At 41.7% G+C, this 23381-nt stretch overlaps 1 protein-coding gene across 1 annotated transcript in view; it reads left to right on the forward strand.

Annotated features, from left to right (window-relative positions):
- Positions 1–349: 349 nt before the first annotated feature.
- The window catches only part of KCNH5 (potassium voltage-gated channel subfamily H member 5), a gene marked incomplete at its 3' end in the record, with an annotated part of 154439 nt that continues 131407 nt past the window's right edge, over positions 350–23381 (forward strand). Inside the window, exons 1-3 of the mRNA XM_080617796.1 lie at positions 350–559; positions 13673–13796; positions 20361–20467. Coding sequence (XP_080473922.1) covers positions 487–559; positions 13673–13796; positions 20361–20467 — 304 coding nt within the window. The 5' untranslated portion in view covers positions 350–486. The remainder of the gene's footprint in view (positions 560–13672; positions 13797–20360; positions 20468–23381) is intronic.

The raw sequence follows: 23381 nt of genomic DNA on the forward strand, positions 1-23381 counted from the left end.
AGTATGGGAATGCTGTCTCAAAAGGTCATAATAATAATAAACTGTATAGACGAAAACGCAGGGGTCAGAGGCGTTGGGGGTCTGGTTCACCCAGAGGAACAGGCAAAACTCCGACGGGTTTCCCGGAGAGCCACCTCGGGGCCAGCCAGACGACGACGCTTCTCGGGGAACGGCACCGGGCGCGACCCGCGGGGCTTCGCTCTCCCCCCCCCGCCCCTGTCCCGGGGCGGCCCTGCTCGGCGGCAGGGCGGGCGCGCAGGCGCGGGGGGGAGCAGGCGGCAGCGCTCGGCGGTTCCTTGCGCTGCGCGGCCCCAGTCCGCGCTGCAGCCGCCGCGGGGGCGCCACTACCATGAGCGGCCGCGGCCGCCCCTGCGCGACTCACGGGCACCGGGCGCACCAGCCGCCTCCGCCCCCCCCCCGCTGCCGCCGCGGCCGCCGCTGCCGCCGCTGCCGCGCACCCCCGGTCCCCGAGCCCGGCGCTGCAGGATGCCGGGGGGCAAGAGAGGGCTGGTGGCACCGCAGAACACCTTCCTGGAGAACATCGTCCGGCGCTCAAGCGGTGAGAAATTCCCGCCATCCACCCATTCATCCATCCATCCATCCCTCCGTCCGTTTATCCATCCCTCCGTCACCGCGGCGGCTCCTCGGGGCACGGAGCCTCCGCGCCCCCTGCCCCGCTGCGGTCTGTGCCAAAGCTTTGCCTTCAAGGAATGGGGTCTCTGCTGTGCCCCGCCAGGCTCCGCTGGATCCAGCCCTTCACCAGCCTGTCCCTGTCCCCCTCCGTTTCTTTTTACTTCGTTATCGGTACTGCTGCTTCTGAGAATAAGTAGTCATCATTTACATTTCTAATACCCTCTCTGCTCATCGTGTCTTTTTTTTTTTTTTTTTTTTTTTTTTTTTCCTTCTTCATAGAATCATAGAATGGTTTGGGTTGGAAGAGACCTTAAAGATCGTATAGTTCCAACCCTATTGCAATGGGCAGGGACATCTTCCACTAGATGAGGTTGCTCAAAGCACCATCCAGCTTGGCCTTAAAAACGCTGCCAGGGATGGGGCATCCATAACTTCTCTTGTTCCTTGTGCCCTTCTTGTTCTTTAGCTCTCTAGTAATTGGGCTTGGAACTGTTTTCATTCAGGGTTTCAGAGTCTTTGTAATTCTGTGGCACTTAAATCTATGGTAAAGGTGCTGGGAAGAAGATGAGGGAGTGACTGTGATTAGGACAATGGTAGTCCTGGAGCTGAGCAGTATGTGCAGAACTGCCTGCACTTGCTCATCTACGGCTCCTTGTTAGGTGGATATTTACAGGACTGGTTCATGACTGCATGGCTGTCAAATTATTTCTTGCTGTTGGAGTTAATTTAATCCTTTGATCCAGTGCAAAGCACCGATCAAGAGTACTGTGTACAGCTCCATTAAAGTTACAGTGTGGCTGCAGACTGTCGTCTCTCTAGATGTATTAACGTAGATGCTGCTTTAGGCAAGTCTTGTGCTAGTTACATTCCTTTATTTATGTCATTTTTGTACTAGCACCTAACTACTGAAACATATGAGTGTTTGCACAAATGAAGTGCATTAAGAAACCTTGACTTTGCATATGCTAAAAGATATCTTGTTGGACAGCTCAGTTTAGAGTGACCCTGCCATACCAAACACTGCTGTGCCAGTTTGCACCTGGGGACATGAATGGGAAAGGTGGGCAGAGCAGAGTATTGAGCAAAGTTGCCACATGTTGTTAATCAAGACATTAATGTGATGTGAAATCGTGCTGAAAAGTGTTCCCTACCACCTTTCTATTGCATGTCTCTGGATTTACCTCGCATTCATGGTCTGGACCTAACATGGTCTGGTGTGTCGATTAGATGGCAGATGATGAATTAGTGATTCATTGACTTCCATAGGAGCAGGAGTGGGATAAGGACTTAGAATTTGTTTTAAAATATTTTGTTTTAAAATATTTTATGTTAAAATGCCAGCCTTGTATTAAGCCATCAGCTGTTTTTCGGGAGGACTTCATCTCTTTGGTGGTGCCTCTCAGTTGTGTGGTCAGTAGCTGACTCCTCGTCAAGCTCTGTAACTGCACGATTGCCAAGAGCTAGTTTCCCGCAATAGTGTATTTATTTAGCAGAATATTAAATGTAAGCTTAATTAATAGGGGATTATATAGCACTTTCCCTCTGACAATTTCGAAGTGCTTGTGGATTTTAATTACACTTCACAGCTCCGTGTGGAAGAGGACACACAGAGGCATTCTTAACCTGTTCTTCGAATTGTGGCATAAATGGGGGCTCAGAGCATCACAGCTGTTTTCCCAAGGTCATGAGGCGAGTCCATGGCAGAGCTGGGAACATGGTTTGGAATTGCTATGCTTTTGTATCATGCTTTAATTAAATCACATGTCCTCCCTGGTGAAAGCTCAGTAAAGCTTTGAGATATCAAAAACTGTAAAAGCTCAGAAGGCTTTTGAACATTATACTTTAAAAGCATGTATTCCCCTCCAGATTTAACCTGGTCTAATTTAGGAGCATTAAATCATACTGATCTGGTCATTCATTCTGCTTTTTCTCTGCCACTGATGATGTCTATACATGATGCTACAGACGTAAATCTGCTCCGCTGGACAAGGTGAAAAGTGGACTGGTAATTTAAGTCATTTAAGTGGTCAGTATTGTGCCCTGAAACATGATTTAGTTCTTATTTTTGTCATCCAGGACATAACCTTATTTGTCCTTTATAGAAATAGTAATTTTCATTGGATTCAGTGCTGTTTAATCCAAACTTAATGGCATCCAGTAGAGCAAATCTGATTCCAGTGTCTCCTGCCAGTGCTCGGTAGAAGGCAAGGATTTGATCTGCTGACTGTGTGCAGGCTTTTGTTTTTATACTTGGATTCACCAGTTTCCAAGAGATTTTTCATTGACAAGTTGAGAAATGAGATGAAGGAAAGACTGATGATTGTTTTTTAAAATACATTTTCAGCATCCTCAAAAAGAGCTCTTTTATCACCTTTACTGGTTAAAGGGCATGCTCTTTTGAGATTTCTCACAATTACGCAATCCTGTTTCATTCTTGACAATAAATCTTTTCTTAACGAGGAGAAGGTTAGTAGTTAGAGGTAATATCTTCTATTAGGCAACAGGTACTGCTGGAAAAATGAGACAAGTATTTCAGCAGATAGGCTCTTCTTGAAGAGCATGGAAGCAATGATTTCAAAATGAAATGTAGCTGGAGTCTAATTAATCAAAGTTGCCAGAGATGGTTTTAAATAACAAAATTTATAGATAAAATTGCAATAATTTTAAAATATGGAAAGTTAGGACTGGCATAGTGGGAAGACGGTGTGCAGGGTGGTGGCCCCCCTGACGTTTAAAGCAGTCATATAGCGAATTTTCAGTATTATATACTTATTTTCTGTTTAATTTTGTGAACCTCTCCTTTTTGCCCCCGCTTTGGCTGCAAAGGAGGTTAAAACTATGGGAGGAACAATCATGGCAAATCAGTCATAAGCAAAGCATAAAAGATCTGAGCAGAAAGAACTGGGTGGCTGTGGCTCTTCTGCCCTCTGTATGGAGAGGTGGGATTTCTGGGCTACCCTGCCAAGTTGTTCCACTCCCAGCCAATGTGTTTGGGAAGGATGGAGTGACTGCCAAAGCTATGGGATGGGTTAGGGAGAGGTCCCACAGTGTTCCTTTGCCCAGGGAACCTCTCTTTTGGAGGCAGATTTACACCTTGGAGCTCGTGAAGTGTTTTAGAGCAGGAGTGTACTTTTGTTTTTCGGGCAGCAGCGGAGTGCAGGTGTTTCCCAAAGCCTTTGGTGGGGGACAGTAACCTCTGAGCTGCTTAGTGGGTTCTTAGCCCACACCTCAGCTGAGCTCCACTTGAGCAGACGCAAAGTCTGTGGGAGAAGCAGGGGGATCTGTTGTTAGACCAACTGCTGCAGTTGGTAAAAAGGGCCAAGCCCTCAGGATACACATACCTATCTTCTGGCTAATCTCAGTGCACTTTCCAATCTTTCTTCTTCTTTTAAAGCACAGTGAAAATACGTCCAGTAAAGGTCTTATCTGAGGCTCACAAAGATTGATACAATCTTACTACAGTCTTGACTGTGCCCTGGATCTTAAGAACACCAGGTCTTTTGCTGAGCTGAAAAAAGTGTTTTGTGAGAGCACTGGGTTAAATCAAATTAAGGTAACTGCCTTTTACTGCCATTAGTATTTTGGACATTTAATAAGGGCCTTCCTTAGGGCAGTGTTCTCTCCTAAAATGTTCTCAGCAGTCTGTGCCCGTTATTGATAATATTGTTGGTTGATCCTTTAGTGCATTCAGAGCTTTCTGATACTGACCTCGGCTCAGCATCGTGGAGGTGTCACAGGTACAGAATTGGGCAAGTCTCCAGAGCAGGGCTGGGCTTCGTGGACCTGGCAGGCATACAGAGCAATTCAGTGAGCTGAGCCTTGTACACAGGAGCAAGAGAATGTATTTGTCTTGCTTGTCCATCTTCACCCTTCACATATTCTAGCAACAAAAGCGTTAAGCCTATGTTAATGGCATAATTTACTTTTATGGTAGAGGATGAGTTTGGGAAAGATTAACTCTGGGGCTTTGCGGCAATATGCAATAAAGAGTGCTAACAGCCTGGAAGAGGGACTTAATTTAGTGGAAGATTATATATAATCTTACCTATATGGTAAGAGTCATAATTATTGGTTATTTTTTCTGTTGCAGTAACTCTTAGAAGCTTCCTCAAGAAAATGAGTCTTTCAGGTCCTTCACAAATGTATTTTGACACTTGGGCTGAAATCTTGGCTCCGCAAGGCTTACATGAGAATTTTATCATGAGCTTTAATGAAACTAGCATTTAATTCCTGGCCTTTTTCAGCTTTGTGCCATGTTTCTACAAAGCAGGTCCTTCAGACAGAGCTTTACGCTCTGCTGGGTCCCTGTGACTTTGAAGAGCAAAAGGATCAGCCCTTGATACAGGTGACTGAGTTTTAAAGGGAGGTTAGCCAGGAAAGGGGAGGGAAATGAGTCACATCTTTAGTGCTGAGACACTTTTTCATTTTTATTATACTAGTATTATAGATAAAATAAGTGTCTATTGTCTCTCCTGTCCTTCTTACTAGCCCATGTAGTGTACCTGATGTCTTACAGGCAGAGTGACAAAATGTTGTTTTTATGGGACATGATACGTGTAGGCTGTGCTCCCCTAAATTAAAACAAAACTGCATTTTCATCTGATCCAAGTGAAGTTACAAGTGCTGCAGAGAGAGTTCTTTAAGGCAAGTTACTTCAAATTTACACAATGTCTGTCTCTGTGGATCTTCTGAAAAAATGCAGACCTCAGCAGTTCCCTAAATCTCTACAGAAGGACACTATAAACTGTAGGGTGAAAGTTTCCATCCTCTGGCTCAGCTGACTGCAGAGAACTTACTGAAGAGATGTCCAAGAAGCTTATGTCATTAGGGCTTTCTTTCGCATTTGAAGGCACAGGATTCCTTTTGCAGTTTCTAGGACTGCAGGGGGCCTGCTGATCCATAAATCAATGCAAAGTGGATTTTTACACGAAGCAGCATTACTAGATGACGTTTGTGAGGAGTTTTCAATTGCAGGCACCTCGCTTTCCTTAATTCTCAAGTTGGCTTGCTGAATGCAGAAAGATTAAGCATGTCTGACTGCTGCTGAAATTGCGGGACTTTTACATGGCCTAAATTTTTGTATATGCTTTTTATCATTATGTTTTTAATGGTTATGGTTATATTTATGGCAGATTTGTACCATTGTATTAATTTAGAAACCCAAATAATGCGATACTGTTAGCTAAAGGAGTAGCTGGATTTCCTTGAGGTCTGACCAGCTGCTTGTTAAATTGTGGGTCTTTTCTTTCTAATATTTCTTGGTGTGTGTATTGCAGGCAGTGGGGGAAACGTTGTGTTCTGGGGGACGCTTGGGCGCTGCTGAGCGCTTGCCACAAGAGGTCACTGCAAGAGCTGTAGCATTCCCAGGTTAATCTTGAAATCTGAGAAGAGAAAAATGGAATTATTGATTATTTTTTTTTAAAGTAAATATCCAGGTTTTTTATTGCTGTTGGAAGGAGTATACAGCCAAAGAATAATGTCAGGAAGTTAAGTGAGCTGTGGAAATACATTTAATTAGTATGTTTAACAGTGTACTGTTTGGTGATTGACTGGGATTTTAAGTTGTTCTCTTGGAAAGCTAAGGGAAGAGGATTTTGTGGTTTGATAAAATGAAGTAATAGAAGAAAATTTTGGAGTTAGCACTTTAATTACCTGCTTTTCAGGAAAAATAAGTCTGATTCTTTTTTAATCAGCACACTCAATGACTGGCTATTTTAAATGGCAAGCCCTGGGTAACCCAAATAGCCAGGGCCCGATCCTGCATGTGGCAGCGGGAGGGAGTCTGACTGCTGGCTTGTGAACAGCCCCTACGGAGACTGGCCTGAAGCAGCACCTTGATAGCTTTGCTTCAGCCACTTGCACAGAGAGCGGAGCATGGGAAAGGCAGACAATTCTCTGACAAAACAGGTTTTTGTGAGGTACAGCCAGGCTCTGTGAAAGTGCAGCTAGTACTAGCTTCCGGCTGAGTGTTTGCAAGAGGAGCCGCAATGTCCGAACAACTACTATTACTGCAATTTTCTCATCTGGGAATGTGAAGCAAGCACTCTCATTTGTATAAACCTAGAAATCTGATTTTTGGTTGCTCTCTGAAGGTGCCTGTGCACCTGGAGTGAGAGCTACAGAGTTCTCCAGTTTAAATTTAGTCTTGCTACATCTATGTTGTATTCTGTGTAATTTTAACAGGGAACAGATTCAGAGGTGAACTTTAGATGGTAACTGGGATATGTGAGGATTAGTTTAACTCTAGGACAAATGAATGTGTGGGGGAGAAACTGCGATCAGAATTGTATGAAATGTCATTTTGCAGGCATCTCACAGGGATGCTCTCTTGTCCTTATTGACTCAAAACTCTTCCTGTGGTCAATGATGTTGTACCACAATAAAGGCAGGGGACTGTGCTGTCTGTGGTCTTTCACATTCAGGATGATTAAAGTTAATTTTTTAAGTTTTTAGGAGGTAAATTTCAGGCAGACTCTAATCTTTCCTCTTGAGCTCACTTGCTAGACTGCTGAAAGCTGCTGTGTTCCCAGCTAAGTGATTTACCCATGGATTTAATATTTCAGCCAATGCTGGATTATTTATCTTCTGTTTTATTTGGGGTGCATTGATTTGGGGCAGGGAATAGATCATTTTAGTGTAGTTGGTACAGTGGCATCTTGCGCTGGGTTTAGTCCTCTTTGCATTTTCATTATATGAATATTAAATAAAAACAACACTGGTGCAAAAAGGTGACGTAAAAAGTTAATCCTTTGAGAAATTTTTTTTCAGGCAAGCAACACAATGTGCTGAATAAATTGGATGACACTGATGTTTTGCATGCTTTAAAGACACTGGGGAAATAATAGCTTTGTTAGAAAACAGTAATGTGGCTTTATAGTAAAGTATGAAGTGCTGGTGGAGGTTGCTCCTTCAAGCACAGCAGTTTGTCTGCAGCCGACCCTGGAGCTGGAGGGGTGCTGTTGCCCACTGAGGCTGATTTCAGAGGGCAGTGCCCTCCTAAAGGGTTTACGATTTTCTGTTGTATTCTGTGGGGATGCAGTATGTCTTGAGTATGTGGTTGGATTCACTGTGAACACCACCAGTAAAAGTATGTATTATTAGGGCTCAGACTTGCTCAGGAGGGCTAAAAGAAAAAAGAATGAGAACATTTTTTCTGACCTCCCTCCCCAACACACACATAGAAGAGCCCAATGAGTTTTTCAAGATGGTTTAAACAAAACTGCAGCAATATGCTGACCCTGTGCAGTTCTAAGGAGAGTAAGCTGACAGCAGTTTATGTGGCTTGGGGCTTTAATAAAACAGCATTAGCAAAAAGGCAAATTCCAGATGTTTCGCAGACCCTGTCAGGGCCGGGCTGCATTTGTTCTGCAGCGGAAGGGTGGGAATTCTGAATGGCAGCTCTGTGTCAATTTGCTTGAGTTAGGAGTTTATTCCGAGACGGAAACACTGCTCTTTTTTCTTACTATAATAATTATTATTACTTGTATTTTGCTGCTTCATTTTTTTTAAAACATCTTTTGCATGGTGACTTTTCTGAAAAGATCAGTTGCCTGTCTTCTTGGAATGAGATGGAACTCAAAACAGTGATTTAAACAATTTTCGTTACAAGTGGTACCCAAGCTTTCTGGAGAAAAGATGATTAGAGACAATGTTTCTCACTTGGCTAAGCATATATCCTGGACTGATTTAGCTGTTCTTGCTCTCCTGTGATTACATAACATGAATTTTACACTGCTTTGGGCATTTTGTTGGTTAAAAATATTGCTTGCACACTGTGGTCTTTTTTTTTTTCTTTTCTTTAAACAAAACAAGGCTCAGAGCTGTGTTATTAGCTACTGCAAGACAAAGTAAGATTAGAGGCTTGCTGTTCTACAGCATAGGCTGCCTTTATACAAAAAGCCTTTTTACAAAGTAAAGGTGCAGCAACAGCAAATATAGTGGCTTTAACGATTGTTTTCCTCAACTGTGTTTTCCAACCTGAAATTTTGCTAACTGCATGCCTCTAATAATTCCTTGTCATCAGTATTAAACCTTGTAAATATTTTAACTAATTTAGCTAATTTTAACTCATAAAAAGCCTGCTGACTTCCTAAGAGGAATCTAGCAACTCTGAGACAGGCGAGTGTGCTGGCTGAACCCTGCTTCCCCATGCTTTTATAGACAGACCCTGGTGTTTACATGCATTTAGTCAAAGAACTCTAGACAACATACAGATTTGTGATTTGGGCTCTCTACAATATATCAGAAAGGGGGATGAGTGGAGAAAATGGTTGGTGGAGGCAATGACATCAAGACAAGTTTAGAAATAATAAAAATTAACTTTTATCTCTAAGGAAATGGGAAGTGGAAATGCATTTTCAGTGCATCAGGGAAATCTAAGCAAGGATGAATGCATTACCAGACATTTCAGGCTAATCATCATGCAAATTCAAAACTAGCTGCATGTTAATGTTTTCAGAATATAAGATATTACCCCATGGTAGCAGCTGAATTCAATGTTTTCAAGTTACTAGTAGCTAAATTCTTCAAAGAAATACTTAAACTTCAGAATACCTCCAATACAATATATTCTTTAAAAAAACTGGTTTGTGTTTTTTGTGTAGGTCTTGTGTATCAAATCCAACTGGAAAACAGCTGTGGACATCCCAGTGCCAGTGTTCTTCCTATGCTTATCACCCTGCAGTTTCCATACTTTTTTCAGCTTTCTCCTGAAGAAGGCACAAAACACTATTCTTATCTGCTGAAGACTAGAGCAGGCATGGTGAGCTTGCCTCTCCCGTGAAGGGGGTCTGAGCCTGGGTCTGTCTTGCAGAAGGCTTCTGCTCTGGGTGGAGCATCCTTGGCATGTGGCATTGCAGAGCTCATGCCCATGCTTTAGAGAAGACTGTAAAGGTCCTTTGACTCACTCCAAAGCTATTTGGTATGAACTAACTGATGTGGGATGTGGGCTATCACGGGAAGGGGAGGATGAAGAGTGAACCTGGGATTTGATGATGGAGGTGCATCCAGTGCTTGCCTGCAGAATGCCTGTGGAGGATGTCCTTGGGCTGCCACTGGGTGAATAGCCATGGTGTGGCTGTGTTTCCTCCCTGTTACATTCAGTGAGTCTCAATGTATCTCAGGAAGAAGCAAGTCAGTTGGCAACCTGTAGGCAGGTCTGTAGCACACTTGTCTTTCACTATACCTGGGCTGGTTGAATGAAGACTTGGCTTGTACTAAGAGGCTACTATGGGACTTCACCACAGAGTCATCATAGCAGTGCACAGGGGGACATCTGTGTGCCCTTGGCTGAGGGTCCTTGCTTTGGAGCTGCTGGCAAAGGAAGAACATGCAACGAGTTGTGTTTGGAAGGCAACAGACTCCTCTTCTTTGGTGTTAAGCTGCCCTATGACAACTGGAGACAGAAACAAAATGTGGTTTTTTCCAATCCTTGCCTCTTAAATGAGGTTTAAGCAGCCAGCTGTGAATTGAACAGAGTGGAATTTGATATAATCAGACCGATGGAAGCTTTAACCCAAGACACAACTGCGATTGGCGTTTCTTAGTGAGGAAACCATGTAACTGAGTTGTAGAAATATGGAAGTCAGGCATGCAGATGGATTTAGTCCAGGACTGTCTATCAGGACTGAACCTTAAGGGAAGCAACTGCAGAAATGGACTTTCATGAGTAGTTAGTGGTGATGAAACGATATAAAAAAGTCTCTTCTCCAAGTACGTAAAACTCCTAGAAACCCTAAGGTGGCATTGTCTACTACAGAGTCTCTGTTATTTGTCAAGATTAGGCCCAAAATGGAGACATGTTAGAGAATATACAAGGAGTCACAGAAGAGGATTCAAAGCAAAAACTCCTCCATGTCCCTTTGCACTTGGCTAAAAAAAAGAGGTTTTCTCAAAGTGTCGTGTTACCCAGTACATAGTTTGGCTGTTTACAGCTGAGTGTGGTCTGGCTAATGTAGAGTTAAATCTGCCTGGAGTTTTGATCTGGATAAATTGTAGAAATAGGGAAGAATTGATGTGTTTTGGTTGGAGAAAATAACATGACTTTTGATAAAATATATGGCAGGCATGGAGTCCTGTGAATGCTGGGACTTTGGTACACAATAAAACTCAAGGTTCAGATGCTGATTCGTTCTTCCTTAAATTTTATCAAGCTGCTCACTGAGCAGTGGCATTAATGAAACATGGATTGCTATGGCTTTGTGCCCCCAGTTAGATTCATTTGTCTCTAGCAAGATGCAAACATTCATTCAAGATTTTTCTTCAGTTGGCATAGGACACACACACATGCTGAGTAGGGATGAATAAGCCTTACTTGCTTAGGAGACAAGGGTAAAAAATGTCAGTAAAGCAAAGAAAAATTCATGGGGACAAAAGGAAACATATTCTAAGATCTCATCAGATTTCTAGTACATGTACTATATATATCTAACCTTACAAATACCATAGATACTTCTAGTGTCTTTTTTCTTCATTTTTAAAAATCCATAGTTTGGCTTTACATATTGTTACCTCCCAAGTTTCTGGTGGGTTTGATCAGTTTAGTGAATGCATGCCTTACAAGTATTTTGAGACCCTCAGGTGTAAAGAATAGAAAACAACCTTTAAATGCGGTATGTTGTCTTGTTGGTTGCTGGCTGCAACAGATCATGCTCTGTGTACTCTGTGTCCTGAAACAGTTATGTGGTGGGAATACACAATCAAGATTATGTCTGTTGGTTGGGGAGGCTTCAAAGCAGGGTTATTTGCTTTTGGACTGTGGTTCTCTGGAGATCATCCAGATGTGCACAGGCATCCATGAGTGAGTTTGGTATTGCAGTCTCTTATTGCCCAGGTTGTGCAAATTATATCGGAATATGTGAGCAAAACTTTGGAGAGAGATAATCCTATAAAGAAATCTCCTTTCAAATCTAACCAGAGGACTTGTAATATTGGTTGTTTCCCTGTGGGGTGGGAAATAAAGAATTGTTTATGCTCCCATCCTCTCCAGCTGCTAGGGTGTGGTTGTGGTAGGGTAGCCACTGTGAGGGGAGCCCAGTGGATTTGGGGGCTGGTGGTGCCTACCAAATTGGAGAAGATGCAAGGTTGGGTTAACTTCAATACAACGGGAAACCTTTGGTTTCCAGGGGCTTGGGATGTTCCATGTGTTATTATCTGCCCTGTGCTGAGGAAAGCTGGGCTGAGTCCCTGCTGCAGAAGGGGTTGCGGAAAGCCAGGGAGATCTTAATGTAATGCTCAGGCTTTACTCCGTGTCTCCTGCAGCTTGTAGTGAGGGCATCTCCCTTTGGGTAGGAAAGTGAATTTTTGAAGTTGGCATTAGGCTTAAGAACATTCGTGATGGATTCAAATAAATTCTTTGAGCATAAAGGGGTTAGATTTCACAAAATCTAAGCTTCTGTTTCTCACATCAGTTGGCTTCTAAATATTTTTTTATCTGCTCTACAGAAAATCCAGTAATCTACAGATTATTTTTTTTTTCAAATTCATGCTTGTAAAGAAAAAAGACATACTGTTCTTTTCGGTACACTTCCCTTGCTCAACAGAATAATGTTAGCATAATGTAAAATCCAGTCATGGTTATAAATATGTGTAAGAGAGGCATGTGTAGCTCATGCAAAAGCCGTGTCACTTTCATGTGAAAATGAATGTCTGCACCTGATTATATATCTGTAAGTAATTGACGTAACCATGCTTTGGCTATTATGTGGAAAATTTGTAAAACAACTCCTTAATTTCCTCCTTCTCCCTACCCCCCCCTCCCCCCCAAGAACTACTGAAAGGAACATTTCCTATAATTTCTATTTAGCAGTGATTGGTAATAGTTATATTTTAAAAGCTTCTTAACATCAGTGAATGGGACTAGTTTAGTTCCATAGCTGCAGTCAAAATGAAATTGAAAACTCATGGTAAAAATAAAGAAAATTCTGAAGATCATCACAGACTACAATTTGAGAACCTCTATTTAAGTGAGAATATTATTTCTGATACAAAATTTGAGATGTTTACAGTCTCAATGCACGTAACATCCCACAACATTGTGTTTAATCAAAATGGGTATTTTCTTCTTTGAAAATGCCTTGGTAAAAGCAGGGATGGAAGAATCATTTCAAACTAGTGAATAAAACTATTTTAAGACTAACTCATAATGTGTTGGTGCCAGTTCGTGTGTATAAACTGTAGGCACTGACTGAAAGAACAGATGACTGAAACAATATTTAAACCTGATTTCAGCCTTCTAGAAATACTCCCTGTGCATATTTTGTAATTATAGCTCTGGATACATGTTACTAGGATGAGCCAAACCCACCTGTGTGCATTTTTAGTAGACCACCACTGAAATTCAGTACCTGTTTTGTGCTATTTCAACATTTAAGTCCCTTTGGCACTCATTACTTCCCCAATCATGCTGAATTTCCACGTGGGTCATTTGATATTTGCACTCACAGGCATGATGTGGCCCGTGGTGTGCCACGAGATGCGGTGGGAACATCGGAACATCTCACCCCTCCCCAGTGGCTCCTGATGCTCTCTGTCCCTCATCTCAGGTATGCTGCCTGTGTCCTGCAAAACAGACTGGGACCTACCAGGAGGAAAAATATACTTGAAGGAAGAGTTGTCGTCAGTGTTGGGCACAAATAAAGTTCATAATTTTAAACTCATTTTACAAGTTAATTTAAGGTTGATTTCAAGATACATATAAAATATGAATACCATATAAATATTTAAATAATTAAATATAAAATGAAAACCAAACATGACATCTTGCTCAAATGCTTCAAATAAATTGTTAAATTTCTAAATTTTTAAAGCGTTGCTACTTTATATCAGTATTCTGGTGTGCAAGAAGCTACTTTTGTTACCAAGTTACCCTGTTACATCACATTTTCTTTTCTGATGCTTATTTTAATTTCAGTTCCCTCTGAAATTTCACACTATAAGTTGCCATCATGAATAACTCTGCATCTGCTGTATAACACATGGATTTAATTGTACTTTGCCACTGACATCTGTCCTTTGTCTCCTCTCCTCTTTCTCTTTGCAGAATCCAGCTTTTTGTTGGGAAATGCCCAGATTGTGGACTGGCCTGTAGTTTATAGTAATGACGGGTTTTGTAAACTCTCCGGATATCATCGAGCTGACGTCATGCAGAAGAGCAGCACTTGCAGGTATGCCAGCTGCCTGTTTGTTGCCACTTGATGCACTTTAAAAACTGTAATCTGCTGAGAAGAGCAATGAGGTTTTGCAAAAGGTATTGATGTAAGAAAAGTGTTGTTTTGTAAAAATGAAAGTATTGAAACGGGCTTTAAATGAATGAAACCAGAAACTTATCCACAACATGGTAAAGCACTTTGAAATTTATCCTGGCTAATATCAGTACAAATGTGCTGTAGCTAATGATCCAATAAAGAAAGTGGGGGTTTAGGTAATGTATTTCAAAGGCTTTTTTTACTATTTGTTTTTTTTTTTTAATTTTAATTCTCCTGCTGTCATGCCAATAGGTACTGGGCTATTCTGTAGCCCATGTTAGTTCCTGTTATTTTACACACAGAGAGCACAGTAATGTGCAAACTACATCTTTATTCCCAAGAGAGTGATTAAGCTGATGATATATCTACTCTAAGCATTGCAACTTTATGGCTTTTTTCTTTTGTTGGTGGTCTCTCAGGAGCGGACAGCTATGATTTATGGTTAGACATGCATCTGTGCCTTGTCTGCTGTATCCTTTAAAAGGAGATGGTTTGGGGAAAGAATAAATCCCTAATGCGTGTGCATGAGCAAAGTAAACGGGGACAGAGGCAATAAGGAATGGCTGAGATACACATTTGTTTAGGTTTTCCCTTTATTCAGGGAGCAACCAACTCCAGGGCACTGGAAGGAGGGAGCTGCCTACCTAACAGAGATGGTTTTTGGGAAATGTGTACTGCCAGACACTGATCATGGGCTGATGCTTCAGCTGGCAGGAGCAGGGCAGGCAGTGAGCCTGTCCTTGGATGTCAGTCATTGCTAACTCCAAAAAGCAACAACTGCTGATGTGTGGTCACTGCTCTCATCTGCTGGGAAGGGGAGGAAGCCTTGGGAGTCCAGGATTGCTCTGTGCAGCCAGGTATACTCTAACGGGTAATGGAGAAGAGATGGGCACATGCCACTGAAATGAAATATTCATTCATATAGTAGCAAGAGTGGATATACTCAGTGGGGCTGAAAGAAACAGCCTTATCACAGCTGTGCTGGATATAAATACATGCTTTCCCCTTTGCTCTTTGCTGTCTTAAATATTGAACTATATTGGTTTGCTGTGAGCCAGCGCTTTTATAGTCTGTGCACATTACAGATAATTAAAAATATAGAACAGAAATGTAGGAAAATACTGAGGAAGTAAAGGTTTAGCAATACCTTTCTGATAATGATTGCCCTGTGCCTCATGCCTCAAATACTGAGAGGATCAAAAGGTTTACTGTATCTGAGTGCTTTTTGTGAATGTGATGGACTTTAGTTACCATTTGTAAGGATCCTGTTTTGATGGTGTGTTAAGTAAATCATACAGGTGAATCATATAGATGCAAATCCAAGTAGGAATTATTATGGAAAATGGAATTCGTAGCAGAGATTTTTTTTTGGAGTTTTTTGTTTGTGGTGGTTTTTCCTTTCCTTTTTTTTTTTTTTTTCCCTTAATCTTCATTCTCTACATGCAAGCAATGCAACTCTGTCTAGCCCCTGAATCGAGTTATTATTGTTACTGATCATGAGTGTGATAAAGGACAATTTATACATTTTGCAATATTTGGTCTGTTTGCCCCTGTCTATAAGATACAGTGCCTTCAAATCAGTTTCATCCAGTATTTTCTTCTGGATAGTTCAGTGAGTATTCATTATATCTTCTTTCTGTCTGTCCCACCCCATACCCTACATTGGCTGCTCATATGTCATCATTATATTCAGCTTCAGGTGGTCTTGGCTGATACTGGTCACAGGGAGAGGTGGATAAACAGAAGACACTGGAGGTATGAGTGATTTTTTTGTTTCAGCTCAGACAATGAATTAGTCCTGTCACGGGCTGATCATCCCTTTGATTTTGCAGTACTCTCATCACCAACAAGCGGCATTCCTCAGGTATTAGTATTAGGACAGGTGCTGTTTAACATCTTTGTTGGCAACATAGATAGTGGGATTGAGTGCGCCCTCAGCAAGTTTGCTGGTGACACCAAGGTGTGTGGTTCAGCTCTGGGATGCCCACCATAAGAAGGACAAGCACCATTTGGAGTGAGTCCAGAGGAGGCCCTGAAGATGCTCAGAGGGCTGGAGCACCTCAGCTATGGAGACAGGCTGAAGAGAGTTGGGCTTGTGCAGCCTGGAGAAGAGAAGGCTCTGGAGAGACCTTGGAGCAGCTTCCAGTACCTGAAGAGGTCAACAAGAAATCTGGAGAGGGACTTTTGACAAGGTCCTGTAGTGACAGGACAAGGGGGGAATGGCTTTAAGCTCAAAGAGGTAGATACAGATTAGATAGTGGGAAGAAATTCTTTACCGTGAGGGTGGTGAGGCACTGGCACAGGTTGCCCAGAGAAGCTGTGGCTGCTCCATCCCTGGCAGTGTTCAAGGCCAGGTTGGACAGGGCTTTGAGCAGCCTGGTCTAGAGGAAGATGTCCCTGCCTGTGGCAGGGGGGTTGGAACTGGAGGAGTTTTAAGGTCCCTTCCAAACCAAACAATTCTGTGATTCTGTGATCTGAATTTTAATCAGCAATAATGTGCCCATTGGCAGGAAAATCACTTAGAAATACCTCGGTACAAGTGCCAGTCTCCCTAGTTTCACAGGCACTATATAAAAGGCACAGCCTACTCAGGGGTCAGGCCACGTGAATGGTGCATGATGGGAATCATTGTGTGGTGTTCTTCCTGGGTGCATGTGGTATCCAAAGTTGCATCTGTAGCTGGAGCTGATACACAGAATAATTGGTATAAGGGAGTGCTAAAATGCATAGGATTTTTAGGTGGAAGAACTTGTTTACTGGTGAAGATAAGCTGACAGTTCTGGAGGATCAGGGCATTTGCAGTTCTGACATTGCTAACATTCAATTGACCTTGAACCCCCCCCCAGCCCCTCCTGAAGGTGCATCAATAGATCAGCCAGCATGCAGGAAAACCACTTGTTTCATCCCCAGTTGCCCACACTCATGACAATGTACGTCTTGATAAATACCTTGAAAGAATTAACAGCTATAAAACATCAAAATCCAGTTTAATTTTCTAAATATTTTTTCTAAATATTTTTCTAAATATTTTCTAAATATTGTTTTTCTAAATGTTGTTTTCTAAATATTGTTGCTTATCAATTAAGCTCTATTCTCATGTAGCCTTCGGAAGAGCAGGCACCCTTTGAGTGGCTGGTTAGTAACCTACCCTGGTATTTTACACTTGGCTTTTGCTCCAGGCTTTGCTTTGCTTACCCTTCCTTGCCCCTGAGAGCCTGGTGCTGGGCTGCAGATAGCTGATTGCTGGTTCTGTTTTCAAAGAGAAAAACTGCTTATAGGCCCTGTTTATGTGTTGCCTTCCAGCTGTACAGGAGGATGGAATTGGATCTCCTTGCTGAAGTGGTTGTTACAGATAGTGTTTCCACTGAAGCACTTGCAGTGCTCCAGTCAGCATCTCTGTTCTCCCTTGTTTTGATTTACTGCCATTACAAGTGGGATTAAAAAAAGTTTGTGAGAAAAATTCTGTCTCCAGTGAAGCCAATGGCAAAATTCCCCCAGCATTCAAGAAATGGGATTTTGCATGGTGGGTATAGCGTGATGGACTTGAAAAAAGTTCGATTTAATGCTCGGATATCACTCCTTGACCTGACTTATGTGTGTGAGAGAAGGCTTCCTTGCACTGCCAAAGCTGTGCAAAGAAACCTTGCTGAGGGTGCCAGTGGGACCCAGGGAGCTGCACCATTTCTGCTTAGAAATGGCACTTGCTCTGTAGCTTGCAAAGCTTTGAAGTTGTTGACATGTATCTGTATTTGTAACTGATGCCTTTTCATCCATTGCTTCTGGATGAAGGGAGCTGTAAATTGGATGTAGACTTTTGTGCTTCACCCATCCTATATCTTGGATAATTTCTCACAAGTGCTGTTAAATACCACCCTGGCATGCACTGTAGACCTGGAGCTGTTCTTATGCCCTTGCTGTGAATCCTGACACAGGACAGAAGAGCACAGTGCAAAGCCTCAGATGTGTTTTTTCTGTGTCAAGGGATGCTTTCAAAGGGAGGTGAGATTCCAGCCATCTTAAATGACAAATGGTCTCTTTCAGAGATGGCAAAATTATCTAAGATTGTGCCTTTCTCTGAGTATTTCAGTAAGTCTTGTTTCTCTTTGATACATCTATTTTCTAGGTAGTAAGATTCCCAGTAGCAGAGTGGGTTTTATATTTACGTCTTGTACAGTTTGCACTGAAGGCACTTGACAATCACTACATAACAAAAAACATGAAGCAGAAAAAGAGTGATTGACTGAAGAAGTAGGAGTTCCTTCATGTGTACAAAATAGGACAGACTAAATTAAGTTAAACCTGTGATAAGCAAAGATCTTATATAACTTGTACAGTGAGTAGCTTTGAGGTTTCTTTGGTGCTATTAAAAATTGCCTTCTGAAAAATGTTTTTATTATTCCACAGGCCTTTAAAATGTCTCTTTATATGTGAAAATATAGCCTTTAAAACATAAAGTTTATCGCATTCAGCAATGCTAACTAGCATTTTCCACTACTCAGAATACCGAGTATCATTTGTCATCTTAGCAGTAATTAATGATGACTTTCTGTATTATAAGCCATGTAAAAGTCAAGCACTTCAACAAATTCATGTTATTTTTTCCTTCAGGACTAAGAGAGACATTGTTTTAAATCTTAACAAAACAAAAAAGAGAATTCAATTGCACAACAGGCTGTGTGAAAACTACCAGGTCTTATTTTGCCTTGCGGACAGAAGAACAATCTTCTTTACCTCATTGATGCATTAAAAAAGGCATAGTTTGAAAAACCAAAGACCAAACAGGCTCTTTTTGTTGTCACCTCACGTATAAACGTATAAAAGATGATCAACTGACCTCAGGAAAGAAAGACAGGTCTTAAGAAATGAGCAGTAGGCTGTGTTTTGCTTTTCCTAAAGACGGCCATGTATGTCGATGATAAGCAGTACCTTAATGAAATCCTGTGCCCTGGGTAAAACCATTTCCTGACATCAGTTGCTGTAGTAATGGCATCTCCATTATAGTGCTGTCCCAAAGGTAACATTTATGACATGTCATTTATCAATAGCTCTCCCTGTGTTACCAGAAAAGAAGCAGCTGAAGTGACATCCAGATGTTGGAGTCACTGCCTTCATCACCCATGCTGGGCAGCACCTTATTCTGGGAACAACTCCATTGTCTCCCTTGGTTGGCTGTATAAAGAAAAGATTCATGGTCTGGCCTTCATTGAGTGTTTTAATGCTTGCCGAGTCACTAACCACTATGCTGTTTTATTGTTTCTTTCAGAACAGTAGACATAAAATAAATGCTTATTGAACCTTTGGAGGTCTGTTGATCAATAAAAGAGAAGCTGCATTGAAACCACAGAGGCGCTGATAGCTTTTCTTTTCTCTTTCATACTCCAGGGTTGTCTGTTGTAGGTTCAGCTGAAGCTCAAACTGTTTGTGAACAAAGAAAATTAAAAAAAAAAAAGTCTGATCAATTAAAAGTGTATTCATCCAAGTGTCTGAAAGCTTTTACCCCATGTTCCATTTTCCTTCAGTTCTGTAACTGGGACTTTGCACAGAGCAGTCTTCACTTATTTTTTATCCAGGGAAGAATAACAGTGAAAGCCTCTCTGTTTCCTTGCAGGGGCTTTTAAAAGTAAGGTCAGGGGGTTGGGTTTGCTTATACCAGCTGAAAGTCTGACCTGGAAAAGAATGTGAAGATGAGATGGTCAAGTGGCAAGACATAGCAGAATTAAAATTACATCTTTGTATTCTCAGCCTGGAGGGAGATGAATCTCCAAAAGCATTTTAATGTTTTCCATATTTTTACTGAAATATTGAAGAAATGCATTCTACAATAAGGAAAATGAAAGTGAATTGGTTATGTTTGGTAGTAGTGCAGATGTAGCTACACTGAGACAACTCATACACCTTCTTTCTGTGCTGAATTTTCAGAGCATTACAGTCATTATGTCTTACTGGTTAAATCCTACCTGTGAAATTGGTATACAGTAAAAGGTTTCTGATTATCTTACTGTCCCAGATGCATCTTGACAAGATTAGATTTGTAGTCATTGATTCAACTAACAGCCTTTACCTGCAGTAGCTTCCATTCCACCTCCAGAAGCCTTTTCAAGAGGATTGAACAAAATTTGAGAGGTTTTAGAGGTTTTGTTCTGTTTTCTCTGTTTTGACAGCAATATTCTCATGGCCTGCAGCTGTAGCATTATAGGTTATCAGCTCTTTTTTTAACCATATATCCTTAAAGACATGCTCAGAAAAGCATCTAATGAAACATTGCAGTCTATTTATTTGTTGTCATTTAGAGTAAAAAGGTCGTCATGGTTACTTGCTATTGTGGGTTTCCTTGTGACACTAAATATTTAAATGAACTGTAAATCGTAGTTAAACTTTGCTAAACGACAGTTAATAACATCTCTAATGCTTTTGCTGTTTTAAGGTGACTGTAACAAGGTTGTTGCTTGTCTAGAAAAAAGAGAAACCTTTTTTCTTTTTCAGTTTTATGTATGGTGAACTGACAGACAAGAAGACCATTGAAAAAGTCAGACAGACTTTCGACAACTATGAGTCAAACTGCTTTGAAATTCTCCTCTACAAGAAAAACAGTATGTATATATTTGTGTATGGTGCTGGGTGTGATAAAGCATATTTAAAGTATATAATATATTAAATTAAACTTCATTTTGACATATGGGTAAATTTCAGGCAAGATCTGGAGAAGAAATGGGTATTTTGGTTGCCACAGCTCAAGAAGAGAGCTTTTTTTCAGAAGTGTTCAGGTTGCCAAGAATAGTGGTGGTTTCCTGCTGTCTCTAGTCTGACTCCTTCTTTACAAAATATATTTAGTTTTGAGGATTGTTTTACTGAACGGAAACTGACTGGGTTAAGTGAAAAGAAATCTTGAATGAGGTTCTCCCACATCCTTCAGGAAACACCCCCATCTCTTCTCAAGTGAGAACCCAGAACCCAATTGCATGTGTGGATGCTCCCAACATTGTTGAGATGCCTCTGTGATGTGTAAACCAACATTTACAAGCTCTGTTGAGATACTAAATTTGTTGCATAACCCAGGAATTAATTAAATAGCCAGAGAATTTTGCAACTTAATGAGATGTATGACCTAAGTCCCTTCCTCTTGGTGGCACTGGGTTTACAGGAGGTTGCCAGCACCAGAAAAGATTTTCTTTGTTTTGTCTTAACCATGCGTCACTGCAGTACATTTTCTGTCCTGCCATGTATGTGGGTAGTACTACTTCTGCTTTATCAATGCTATAGCACATACTAAGCAAAACCCACACTGTTGTGTAGTCTCACACTGGGCTTGTGCAGTGTTGATATCTCTCCCAGGCTAGTGGTTGAAATGCCTGCTGTTGTCAGTGGAGATGAGCAGCCTCCTCCACTAGCACAGGACATCTTCCCAAGAAAAAAAACCAAAACCATCAGATGAAGCATGCTCCAGAAAAGCTGGTTCCTCTACCCTGAGCAGATTGATCTAGTTGACTGGGCCGCTGGCTGTGTCAAACACAAGCCAAGCACAATCATAATGGAGGTGATTTCTTCAGTGTGGCTTTCATTGCCCAGTACAGGGTGCAGGTCCAGTTGGGCTAGGGAGCTTTGCTGCTGGTTTAGCTGCCTGGAGGCCAGTAGCTGAGCCTGTGTTCCCCTCACTGGGTGCTGGCATGGAGCACCTTGCTTGGGTGAGGTTTCCGTCACGTGCTGTGGCTGATGGAAGTTAATGGTGTGCCTCAGGAAAGAGCTAACTGTGCCTGACTACCCTATTTCACTGCAAACTCAAATAAGCCTTTTATGACATTGAAGAGAGCATCCTGGATACCTTGTCTTCTTGAAACAAATTGCATGCATTATGCTTTATTTCCACTTAACCCTTTTAGACTACATCTTCCTGTCTGTGCATTAAACAGTAGGAAATGCCTTTAGATTTCTCTAATTCTTCATGCTTCAAAGCATTTTAGCGAATACTTTAGTTAAAAAGAGAAGCAAGATCAGCTCTGGAGTCCAGCTGTTTCTGCAGGTGCCCAGGAGAGCCCTCCAAATGACCTATTTTTGGTTCCTCAGCATATGGATGTGTATGTCTCTACGTTTTCTGCTTCTCTGCCTGTTTCCTGTGCAGGTCACCTGGACAGCCCCTCACATTAGGGGAATTTACCAGGGCAGATTCATGTTGGGTATATTTGCAGGTGGTGGTGCCCGTCACTGCCATGCCCTGTGTCTGAGTGATTTCCAAAGAGGATCCCAGAGATCCAGTGCTCTCTGTGACTCTGTCTTCCCTTATTAACTGGGCTGGCAGCTCCTGCTCTAGCATGGGCCAGTCCTGAAGTAATTTCCTTTCTATTTCATTTAAGTATAAAGTGAGGAAAGCTTTCTCTTGGTGACTTCTCTGTAACAGGCTTTTTGCTTTGGGTTGTGAATTGTCTGCTGGAGCTTGATGATGCTTCAGAGATTTATTAAGCTGCTGTTGCCTTAATAAAATCTTCACCTTTGCCCAGCTCTCCAAGCCTATACTTTCCTTAAGTTATGCAGGATTACAGAAGGACTTTATGGAAAAGTACTCATATATCTTTTCAGGCTTGAGCCAGTTCCCATCCATAACATCTGTTGCCAGCTTTCTTCTCTGTAACCCGAAGCACAGAACTTCAACCTCTTGCTAATGCTAATAGGCTCACCTTTTGGCTCCAGTTCTGTAGCTGGTTTGCCCAGGGTTTGCTTCCATTTATCATACTCTGAGCCTTGTGAAAGGTCCTTCAAGAAACTGCATTCTTATCCTCCAGGCTGAATATCAGAGCAGATAAAGAAATAAAGAATAGTTATCTGTTGCTATGAATACACTTCTACAAAGCATAGACAGTTACTCTGTGGCAAGGCTTGTGTTTATCACTGGCAGAGACCCTGCCTGGAGGTTGCAGTGCTCTCAGAGTATGCTCCCATCCACCAAACAAGAGGTGCTTGTGTATTTTTAATGATGTGGCACAATCTTTTTTTTTTTTTTTTTTTTTCCTCACCCATTGGTTGATGCTTTATGCAAGAGGAGATTTTCAGATTTTCAGGTTGCTTTCCCATCCTTCTTTGCTTTGGCACAGAGATGATCTGTAAACACTCCAGAAGCATCCATATGACTGCTGACTTCCCATGCCCCCTTGGCATTTTAACCAAGCTTGTGGGTTTCAGGTTCAGACCTGAAGGTTTACTACAACTTTCTTTTGCTTTACTGCTTTCCTTCTTACATAGTCCTCGGCTCTACCTACTCAACTATTCAGCAACCATGTTAGGCATGCATTTATATGTATACATATATATAGAGTAATACTCAGCAAAGCTTTTGGCCTGCTTTTTCTCTAGATTGCTGCTTCTACAGCAATAGCCACCTTGCCTCTATCTTTGATTTTTATCAGTGCTGTTGTACAGGTTATTTTGCCTACTTACTTTCAGAGCTTTTCAAAGGGTGCTGATGATTTGCCAGGTATAACTGCAAGTACATTATTACTCCAGAGAGCTGCAGCA

Source organism: Psittacula echo (assembly GCF_963264785.1).
Source record: "Psittacula echo genome assembly, chromosome: 5".
In the NCBI taxonomy this organism is placed as follows: domain Eukaryota; kingdom Metazoa; phylum Chordata; class Aves; order Psittaciformes; family Psittacidae; genus Psittacula; species Psittacula echo.